Source organism: Polyodon spathula, chromosome 5 (assembly GCF_017654505.1).
Source record: "Polyodon spathula isolate WHYD16114869_AA chromosome 5, ASM1765450v1, whole genome shotgun sequence".
NCBI lineage: Eukaryota > Metazoa > Chordata > Actinopteri > Acipenseriformes > Polyodontidae > Polyodon > Polyodon spathula.
In genome coordinates, this window is record NC_054538.1 from 70,855,347 (window position 1) to 70,867,033 (window position 11,687).

Below are 11,687 nucleotides of genomic sequence, written 5' to 3' on the forward strand. Positions count from 1 at the left end.
AGGTATGAAAGTTGTACTCTTGTGATCTCTGGCTGTGTGAAAGGGTTATGACGGTATTACATCGGCATAGATTGTGCAATTTCGTGCTGTGTGAGGGAATTTTTTAATTTATTTTTTAAACGTCTCTGAGGCAGCTATGTAGTGGTATGCATATGTGAAATTGGTACAAGAGCTGTCAAAGCATTTACTCTGTATACAATATGGGTCTTCCTTCTACTCCCACGATAAGCATACACAAAAACCACACATCACACAGTAATATATTCAACATTGAAATAAACTTCTAGTCGAAACATTTGTCATTGAACTAAATGTTTTAAACAGAATAGCTTCATTGTTTGCTTTTTTTTTTGTCAGGGCGACTCCTCTGCACTCTTCTCCATCTCCCAAGTCTTTCCGGGATCTTTTGATGGAAGAGGAGAAGACAGGAAGACCCGTCCTCTCCTCACTCATAGTTACTAAGAAGGTTTCTTTCAAAGACAAGGAGCAGCATGAAAATGAGAAGACGATGTCTGGGTAAGGAGCAGCCGGGCTGTTTTTAATGGGAATTAAACCATTGCATGTAATAACGGAAACGTAATATTTGGTCCGCTAAACCTTGAGGAAATGAGGATTTTATACCAAACAAAATCTTGACACTTGAATTCAACAGTAACTAGTATCAATATTACCCCATACATGTACTAAAAATATGTATATATTAATCTATGCAATATATATACTGCAAGTCCTGGGAAATGTTACGTAAAACAAATAGTAAACAGGGGGCTTAGCTTAGGAGGCTGGCTGGATAAATTGCAAAGTGAAAAATAGTCTGGAAATCGAACATACAGCACAACATTAAAGGGGCATTATTGTGTCAATGAGAGGAGTTTTATAACACCTTCAGTGTCGCACCTTTTTATATCTTGAAAACGTGTGGGTGAGTTTAATTTTTCAGCACAGAAAGGTTTTCTTGTGCCATAAACTGTTTACTGCTGTGTTCTGGTAACTGCTAGTCAGGTTAATTGCAAGTTGCTTTAATATGTGTACTCCCCAGTAGAGGCCAGTAGTTTAATATTTATGATACTAACCACTAGGTGGCACTGTTACACTTCATTGTGTTATCTCGAAACTAGTGAATGCACTTCGGTTAAATTGCTAGTAAGTGTATAATTTTTGTATTGTGCATAGTTCAGCTGTTAGTTTCAGAGAAGTATAAACAGACTTTTTTTTTTTTATTGTAGTGTTGTGACATTTTACTTGAGCAACCGCTAGTAATTTATTAAACAGTGTACATGTTTAACAGGGTCTCAATGTCGATACATTGATGTTTTTTTTAATTCTCTTGGCAACAAGCTTTTTTTTGCCTACAAAAGCTTGCATATAATTAAACATCGATCACTAGTCTTAATAACCATCTGCATTTTAAAAGCTATGCTTTCCTGTTGGTTTGACTTGGGTTTTATAAAAGGCTTAGCCCCCTAGTAATTATTTTGCTTCACTGTAAAATCATGCCAGAAGTGTTTTCAAAGTGTAGTAGGTTTTTGCATTGCTGGTAGTTGGGGAGTTTAAGTAAAATGCTTGCTCTAAATGAGCATAGGTATAGGTGACACATGGGTGTACTTCTCCACCTGATTGAGAGTGTAATATCATTTAGGGTGCTGAATTCAAGCTGATATCCACTGTACAAGAGGTTGTGGTTTTGTTTACTGGCCATTCTATACTCCACCCTTGTATTTCATACATCAACACTATGATTATTAGAATATATAGTTACATCATAATAATGCTAGTACAACCCCTACTACAAACAAAAATAATAAATAGTATAGCTATTTGTACTTTGTCATTTCCATCGGATACAAGCATATATATATATATATATATATATATATATATATATATATATATATATATATATATATATATATATATATATATATATATATATATATATATATACACACACACACTACCGGTCAAATTTTAGAACACCTCAATTTTTCCAGTTTTTATTGAAATTTACGCAGTTTAATGTCTCAGTGTACTCTGAAATTAAAGCATAGAACAAATAAACAATTGGAGATAAAAAAGAAAATGAAATCATCGTTTTTGTTTAACAAAATTTAATCTAAATTTTTGACTCAAAGTAGCCACCTTTTGCAGATAACAGCTGAACACACTCATGGCATTTTTTCTACAATGGAAATCAAATATTGTTTGGAAAGTTCTTCCCAACACTGTTGCAGAAGTTCCCACAAATGTGTTGCACTTGTAGGTTGCTTTGCTTTCACCCTTCTGTCCAGTTCATCCCAAACCAGCTCGATGGGGTTTAAGTCTGGAGACTCCATGATTTGAAGCCTACCCTCTTGTTCTTTTCTTCTAAGGTAGTTCTGACATAGCCTGGGGGTATGTTTTGGGACATTATCTTGCTGTAGGATGCACCCCTGACTAACTAGGCGTATACCGTATGGTATTGCATGGTGCTGCAAAATGCTGTGGTAGCCGTTTTGGTTCAGGGTGCCACTCACTCCAAGTCGCCGACTCTGGATCCAGCAAGAGAGCCCCAGACCATCCCGCTTCCTCCTCAGTTTGACAGTTGGCGTCACACACCGAGGAACCATCCTTTCGCCTACTCGACTGCATACAAAAACCCTGTGTGATGAACCGAAGATTTCAAATTGATTCATCAGTCCATAAAACCTTCCAGTCTTCAGTAGTACACTGGCGGTGCTTCATGGCCCAGGCAAGCCTCCCTTTTTCTTACTTTGCTATCTTAGCAATGGCTTTCTTATTGCCACTGGACCTGTCAAACCTGTAGCTCGAAGTCTTCTCTTCAGTTGAAACTGAGACTTGCTTACTTCGACCAGTGTTAAGCTGGGCTTGAAGCTGTTTCCTATGAGCCGCCTATCACGCAAGCTGTTGACTCCCAAACTTGTCTTCTGATTGTTGTGGCTTTGGGTCTGCCAGACCTCTTTCTGTCAGTTTCCAAGTGCCTTTTGATGGTGAAGGAAACTGTATTCACTGACACCTTGGCTTTCTTTGCAATTTCTCTAAAGGAAAGACCTGCACTTTTAAGGGTTATAATGGTCTGTCTGTCCTCCTTTTTAATTGCCTTTTTCTCACCATTATGATAGTATTATACTACTTCCTGCAGTACAATACTGTCCAAATAATGCTTGAGGGTGTTTTAACAGTCTGTTCCAACACTGCTTTTATACTGACAGAGGGTTTGTAAGTAATCAACAAAAGGTGACACCTATAGGAATTGTTAAACTTTCAAGGCTTAATTTACTTCCATTGCTGCAGAATAGCTGTAAGTTGTTAACCCATTACTTGTTCCCTGAAAAAGGCCTTTTTGTATAACTCTGAAAATGTACATTATTTTTAGGCTTTTGGTAACCTAAACTTTTTTTTTTAATCTGGCAGTTTACCGCTTACGTGTTTACTATTTCAGGTTATTCACTGGACTTGAACTGCTTAAATTTCAATAAACTGGAAAAATGGGGGTGTTCTAAAACTTTTGACCGGTAGTGTGTGTGTTAGATAGATCTATCTATCTCTGAGGAAATGTAATTACGTGCAGTTTAAATTAATATTTTTGTAAACCACATTCAAGCTGCTGTTGAAAAAGCCACATTAACTTTGATAATGATCTTGTTGACCTAAAACTTTTACTTTTTATTTAAAAATAAGAACAAGCAAGTTTGTGTAGCGAAGTGGTGGGCAAGTCCCAGAACGAGACCTGAGCTGTGTTTTGAATGCTTATAATGTATTGGTGGTGGTCTTTGAGCCCACTGTATTTTACTGTTTGTTGCTTGCTTGTAGGTGGCTGGCCAAAAGCACCCCCAGTATAAGTGACCACATCCCTACATCAGCACAAGCAGATAGCCCAAGTTTTTTTTTTTTTTTTTTTTTTTTTTTTTTTTTTTTTTTTATGTAGTATCCAACTCGGACAAGAAAACAAATAATGTATTGGTAGCATTGTCTGAATGTTAATACTTGTGTAGTAATAATCAAAAACAAAAAGTAGTATTCATATTAGTTTATTTCAGAGTTAGTCTTGTCATCTGGATGGCTGTTGCCAAACTCTTTCACCTGATCTTGGGGGTGATTTTTTTTTTTTTTTATCATTTCTGGCGTCTTTGAGTAGCTTGTTCAGTAGAAACAATGCACTGGATACTGAAGTAAATTGGAGCTAAGTTTCAACATGAATGTGACATGTACCTCGTTCAACCTTGACCTCTGTACACCAGAAGCAGTTATATTGAACAAGTATGTTTATGTAAATTTTAAAGCATAATTGCCTGTGTTAATGGTTATGTTTAAGTGTACTGATTTTGGTTATCAAACAAAAAAAACATGCAAGGCTCTTTTTTTTTTTTTTTTTTCCCCTTGCCCAAGTGTAAAACCAAAAATCTCCGACAGCATTTAAAATCCATGCTATTCTTTAGCAAACAGATTCCTAGGATCCCTGATCGTGAGTCTTGGTCTTTATTCCAAACCTGTTTTAAATTGTTGAATTGAACCAGTCCCTAAAGTAGTTCTCATTTTACCTCCTAAACCTGGAGTGGAATGGCCTCCAGGACTGCGATTGGACACCCCTGTGCGAGACTTACCCTGTATATAGGTTGTGTGCAGTTATGAAATAACAAGAAAGCAGAATGATCCTGGTGACATCACAGGGATAGTAGGTGGCCTGCAACTGGCTTGTTCCTGAACACAGTGGCCACATAGTCCTGATGGGACACCTTGGTCAATCTGTTGAGCTGTTAGTGTTTGTAAGAATCCACCACTAGATTGCAGAACTCAAGTGTCATGTCACATGTCGAGGGTTAATGAGAAGCCTCTAACCTGTTTGACTTGAACTAAGGTTTCAAGATGTTTGAAAAATGCTGATCAAGCAGAGGCCAAGTTGTAACAGCGTTTGCAGCTGGATTGAGGGGTCTGATTACAACACAATAAGCAGAAAGATCTTAATGTGCTCAAGTTAGTTATCTTTATGGCAGAACTGCAGTAAAGTGTGGTTTTTTATACTTCATTAACCACAATTTGGTTTGATAAGGTCATTTGCAGTTTTGCATTTTAAACTGCTAAGATGTATCCTGATACCAGCAATGCTGTTTTTACGTTAGCCTTCAACATGGCTAGAGCCCCCTTTGGCCAGACTTGCTACATTCAGCACAGTAGCACTGTTATACAAGAATGCTGACATTCTGATTCCAAGCATGAAACTTGGAGGGGGGGGGGAGGAATGTAGTTTTATATACAGTTGATTATTGTCAGATCTCTGGTTTTGGATCGAGTCATTTTAAGGTTAAATAAGAGAACACAATGGTGAAAAAGAGTTCACAAACTATCTACTTTTCAGAAAATAACTCTTATTGCTGGGAGATATTTTCTGATGAGCAAGTCACACTAATATTTAAAATAATGTGTATTCAGATGAAAAACTCTTAAATGACTTTACATGCTTCAGTGGATCGTGTCGGTCGTCAGCTTATTTTGAAACTCCTACCAGTTTCTCCCTGTTTAGTAGTGTCATGTCTTGTCTTCTATAACCTCTGCCCCCCCCCCCCCCCCCCCCCCTCCCCACCATCCTAGTTTAAACAATTCTTCCCTTCCATATATCATGCACTACCCTAGTGCTTTGGATCCCTCCTTGTTCAGATGCAGCCAGAGCAGTGCCAGGTTCGGAGGTATCTGAACCCCTAGTCACCATGCTTTTGAGACATTAATTCATGTACTGCTTTTGATCCACCTAGCTTTCTGAATTTATCTTTCTAAGCCTTTGGGGTGTGTCTTCCTACATCGGTACTGTTATGAGTGCACATAGGTGGTTGTAACCTGGGCTTTAACTAGTAAACTACTGAAGCCAAGGGTTACAGTGCATTGCTATGGACATTCAGTGATCATTAACATGGCAGGTACTTCACATTCCTTTTTTTTTTTTTTTTTTTTTTTTAAATCGTGCTGTAATGGGCATGACTTGCAGCTTGGTTAGACACACACAAAAAAAAAAAAAAAAAAATTGATCACAATTTCTGTATTTGCACCTGTTTCATATCTTGTTTAAACTGGAATATTTAAATGAAGGTGCATTTTGAACACAACTTTAAGAAAGGCACCATCAGCCTGGATTTTCCAATGTCAGGTAAAAAGAAGACTGAGGTGCTGCTTGTGAAAGTCTGTAAGGTATCATACAGGCACTAGGTACAAATCTCTTGCTGACAGCCTGAGGAAGTTTCATGGCGGCACAGGTATTGAAGGAAACTTGAAGGCCCATGAGGCTTGTTGAAAGAACCAGCAGCATGAACAAATCAAAAGGGATATGAAGAAAAGGTTACTCTGGGAACCAGAGATTAAAATAAATGAATAGGTTTAATCCAGATATCCAGTATTAAAATAAACTATGAAAATGTATGCTGAGAAACTGCAGTTTTTTTTGTCTGAATATTTTATACATTCAAGTTCAAATGCAGATGATTACTTCCTCATGTCACTGAGCAATAGCAGAGTTCTGTTATGGTTTTCATTTTTTTCCCCGCTCTTTCTTTAGCCCCTGGTTGAACCCTGCAGTGAGCAGTCCTCCAGCAGTGGCACCCGTTACTTTTGCAGCTATTGTGGAGGAAGAACGGCAACAGGAAGCAGCTCTTATTAGAAGCAGAGACAAGCCTTTGGCATTGATCCAGGTAAAACCTTTCTGCGTATTGCTGCCAAACAGACATTTCCTTTTAAAGGTTAATGCACACCCCTGTTTGTCAAGTCTCAGAGCGTGGTAGAACATACATTTTAATGCCACACTTGTCATAATCTTAAACTAGCAAAGGTGCCTTACAGCTTCATTTGGAACATCAAGGGCGCATTTTACGATGCAGAATTGAAAAGCAAAATAAGTCTTATCATACCAAGACTAATGATGACTTATTACTATATGCTGACAATGTGTGATTTTAATAAAAGGACTGGACAACATTAAGTAACTTGTTGGTAACCCATGATAGTCAATAAATCTACCTGTAATTTATCCTTGGCATTATCCCTCAGGGACTTATTGGAGACCCCCGTACATACATGTCAGACTTTGAGGAAATATGCCATTCAGTTGAAATGACACCCATTAGGAAACGTTTGAGCGTGTTGGAATGTGGGCATCTATCAAGGGACCTGTTTGTCTCTTGTAGTGTTTTGTTTAGTGTGCGAGTTGCTTTTTAAATTATTTTCTTTATTTATGTCCTGTTTTTCATGTTTGCTATCATTCTGCGTGATTCTTATTGCAAATGCTTGCACTCAGTCTTTTTAAAAACAAGCATTTGAGTAATTAATGAAGGATTTCAAATAACAGGAATAAACAGTAAGTGGAAACCTTTGTATATAGGGCTGCATTGGCCTGGCACTGTCTGCCTTCTGAAATCATCACTTTTTCAACACTTTAAAACTATTGGAGGGACCTGAAACTGAGTATTAAACTGAAAGGCTCTGTTTTGTGGGATGTTGAAATTGCACTGTTTCATTAGACTGCTGCCATTTCTGAAAAATAAATATGCAATGCCCATATTTTATTTCCTTTCAAACATAATTTAGCTCCATCTACAATCAGTGTTGTGATTCTGAAATGTTGGCATATATTTTAAGATACTCATTTGTTTTCTTAGGAATGCGCCATTGCTTTTGTCCTGTCGCTCTTTGGTTGACACTGAGAATCCGGTGTATGCTTTTTAATTTAGTCTGGAATTGATTAATGGAATTCCTTCCTCTACAAGGGTTTTCATTTACAAAAAACAATATCAGGAGAAGTTCGACTTTCTTCCCATTTTTGGTAAACTTTTGTATAACAATCTGAATCTGGTTTGTTTACACTGTATTGTAGTGGCTTGTCTTTAAGAAAAATGACCAGGTTTACATGATGTGAGAGTCATTTTATCAGTGATGAAAATGTTTTGATTCTCTTCAGTGTTACATGGTGCCATTTAAAACGTATCTAACTTTTTAAATAGTAATATTTCTTTGTAGTGGTTAATTTATTAGTTTTTTTTATTATTCTTTCAGATTGAGGAGTGTGCTATTCAAGATTTACTCATCCACTACAATGCTTTTGACAACCCAGATGAGTTCATCAGAGTGGAGAGAGCATCCCAAGGCCCTATAGCAATTCCAATGTGGAATAAACACTGAGCCTCAATCCCCCCCCCAGAATTGGATTAAAGATAGGTACTCCTACCAGACACTAGACCTCTATCTGAGTATATATGTGAACTAGTAAGCTTAATTGTAGGTGTTAGCATTTTTTAAACAGTGGTTGTCTTCAGCTTGTATTACCACTGGATTTTTTTCATTGAGGAGGGAATGTAAACTCTAGTTTTTGCATTGTATGTATTCTTCCAGGATTAGTACAATTTAATTTATATAAAATGTGGCTTAACTCTTTCAACACTGGGGGACATGTATAGGAATAACTAATACTCCCATTTTATAAAACATGCATTTACTTAGTGTTGAAAGAGGGAAACAAAGTTAATTTTTAAAAGACTAATTGAAGTCTTGTGTGAATCATAGTGTTCAACCTTAATCAGGAAAAAAAAGCTTAAGCTGATGAATAAAATTACATTACTCTATAACAAAATGCATATTGGGCTAGAAAATATTATATTGGTTTGTGCCTAGCATTTTATAATTTTTTTAAATGCAGAGCATGTGTAGCCTTATTGGTATATGATTGTAAGCAGAACAGCAAAATATGAGAATTCAAACATTTGCATTTAAGGTGCTTGAATTTTATTTCTGCTTTGTTTACAGAGGGTTGGGGGGGTGGGGTGGGGGGTTGCTTGTAAGTGTTGAAATAACTATTAGTCTGCAAACAATGAAACATAAAAAGCAAGTGTGTGTAATGTACTATAAAGTGATTTGATCAAGCTGGGCAAAATGTCACTTTGGAGTTCTGCTGGGAATGCAGCAGCCTGCAACTAGGAACAATAAACTCACCTGTGCAATAAACATCCCTTTTACATTTTATTACCTTGTTTAAATATTGACATTGAAAATATAGCACATTATATTGGCACAATGACTGGTGCTCTGTGTGTAATATATATTAGTGTGTGTATATAGCCCTTTTGAAGCAGACCCAGAGTCAGAAATTGAATTTAAGCACTTTCATGCTGTTTTATTAATTACAGAAATAAATTAAAAACATAAACCTAACTAGCACATGGAGTACTAACTAAACTTTGCTCAGTCCCTAACTAACAAACTGGACTGCTAAGGTACCTTCCAGACACTAAACAAACATTACAACACAAACAAAAAGGTTTGTTTACACACTACTTATGTAATAAAAATAGAAAAATTTGTGTAAGCATACATACAGTGGTTTGCAGGAGTATTAACCCCCCTGCAAGTTTTCACATTTTGTTGGCACTTGGGCGTACTCCACGACACTTTCAAATTAGATTTTACATTTAGAATCTACACAAAGTACTCCACATTTGATAAAGTTAAATGCATATATAATTTAAATAAGTAATATTTACAGAGAAAAACGGATTAATTTCGGTGGCATAAGTATTCAGCCCCTTTACTACTGCAGCCCTAAATCAGCTCAGATGCAAATGATTTGTTTCAAAGGTCACAAAATTAGTGAAATGGTTTCAGCCTGTGTGTACTCAAGTGGTTTAACTTGTAGATAAATTCCCTCTGGTATATAGACTTGCAAGCTGCAACTCGCATAGTGATTCAACAAAGCAACCATGGAAGACCAAGGAGCTTTCGAAACAAGTTGGATAAAGTGGCAGAGAGGCACAGCAGGAGAAAGGTACAAGAAAATTTCAAAGGCGCTGATTATCCCTTGGCACAGTGAAGTCTATCATGAAGTGGAAGATGTATCATACTAGCCAGATCAGGTAGCCCTCCCAAACTGAGCAGCCTGGCAAGCAGGAAACTGGTTTAGTATGTCAATTTGGAGCCAACAATGACCTTGAGAGATCTGCAAGGTTCTGTGTCTGAGATGGGAGTCAGTGTTCACACATCAACAATAAGCCGGTCCCTACACAAAGCTGCCCTGTATGGACGGGTGGCAAGAAAGAAGCCATTACTCAAACTTTTAAAGCACGTAGATGTTACTGCAGACATGGAAAACGGTTTTGTTGTCGGATGAGACAAAAATTGAACTTTTCCATCTAAATTCCAAGCGTTATGTCTGGCGCAAGCCCAAAAGTACACATCACCCAGTCAACTCTGTCCCAACTGTCAAGCTTGGTAGTGACAGCATAGTGTTATGAGGATGTTTCTCTTCAGCAGGGACTGGGAAGCTTGTCAGGATAAGGGGAAAATGGATGGTGCAAAGTACAGGCAAATCCTTGAGGGAAAACCTATTTGAATCAGCTAAGACTCTGAAACTGGGGAGGAAATTCACATTTCAGCAGGACAATGGCCTGAAGCACAAAGCCAGAGCCACACTGGAGTGGTTGAACAAGAAGAGAATTAATGTTCTTGAGTGGCCCAGTCAAAATTTATGGCGAGTCTTGAAGATTGAGGTCCATCGATGGGGGCCCCCCCCCCCCCGGGGCCCCCCCCCCCCCCCCCCCCCCAAACTTCTCACAACTGGAGCAATTTTCCTGTGAAGAATGAGCAAATAATTCACCATCGTACTGTGCAAAACTAGTAGAGATCTGTCCAGAAAGACTCTGTAATTGCTGCAAAAAGGTGCTCTACCAAGTACTGACTTAAGGGGCTAAATACTTCTGCAACCACTAAATTTCATCTTGTACGTTTTCTTTGCAAGTTTTGCTGACATTTAACCTCATATAACAATGTTCGGTTTAACCACTACAGCTTTTGAATAAAATTTTTTTGCTTAGCCATTTTTAAATACTGTTAAAATGAACTGCTGGTGCTAGGGTCCCCATGTGAATTGCATGTTTTTTTTTCCCAAGGTCTGGTAATTTGCAAACGCCCACGGTAGAGCATCTTGGTGTAAGAGGCAATTAGCCGTGGACGTTATAGCTGATAAATTTTTTTTTTTTTTTTTTTTTTTTTTTTTATAAAGTAATGGGAGCCTTCAGTTTGCATGTGCTACTTTAAGAACTCATGTTACCTAGGAAGTGTTGAGTGTAATGGACTACCTGAAAGTAAGTCATGCTAAATTAGACTTTTCCTTAACCTAGCGTGCTTCTTTGTTTTTACAATTCTAAGGAGCCGCCTTTATTCAGTCACAGTATACGGTTCTAGTATTTATTTTATTCACAGCTCTGAATATTGTTTCTGCATTTATGGCACTTCATTAGGTATACACCCACTTAATGGGTGCCAATATCTGATGGTAACTGTGGAGATGGGGTTGCCGTTACTAGTTGTTTAGTCAAAACAGTTTGAACTTTTTTCAAAGGTGAGTTCTTTATTTTGTGGTGGTGGAGACTAAGTAGACAGTTCTATGGGTGTTACTATAAATGTAACGACTCAATTGGCTGAGGATTTAATGAATTAAAAAAGTCAATTTATTCTTTTTTGTGTTCGGGTATTGTATGCAGTCTTTCAAAATAAAAAATAAAAATAAAAAACATATTGGGTATGATTAGCAATGCTAGAACTTAAAGAGCAACTTGGACCAGGGGTCACAAGCGGAGATTAGATAAAGGGGCATTCAAAACAGAAAATAGGAGGCACTTTACGCAGAGAGTCGTGGGAATCTGGAACCATCTCCCCAGTAA

At 37.6% G+C, this 11,687-nt stretch overlaps 1 protein-coding gene across 3 annotated transcripts in view; it reads left to right on the forward strand.

Annotated features, from left to right (window-relative positions):
• The window catches only part of ibtk (inhibitor of Bruton agammaglobulinemia tyrosine kinase), a 34,079-nt gene extending 25,103 nt beyond the window's left edge, over positions 1–8,976 (forward strand). For 2 of the 3 annotated variants that reach the window (XM_041251216.1, XM_041251217.1), the window contains exons 26-28: positions 358–516; positions 6,542–6,674; positions 8,032–8,976. In XM_041251216.1, the coding sequence (XP_041107150.1) occupies positions 358–516; positions 6,542–6,674; positions 8,032–8,157 (418 nt within the window). In that variant the 3' untranslated portion in view covers positions 8,158–8,976. Of the gene's footprint in view, positions 1–357; positions 517–3,810; positions 3,879–6,541; positions 6,675–8,031 lie in introns of those variants that run through there. The other variant, XM_041251218.1, reaches the window with a different exon arrangement.
• The last annotated feature ends 2,711 nt before the right edge of the window (positions 8,977–11,687 follow it).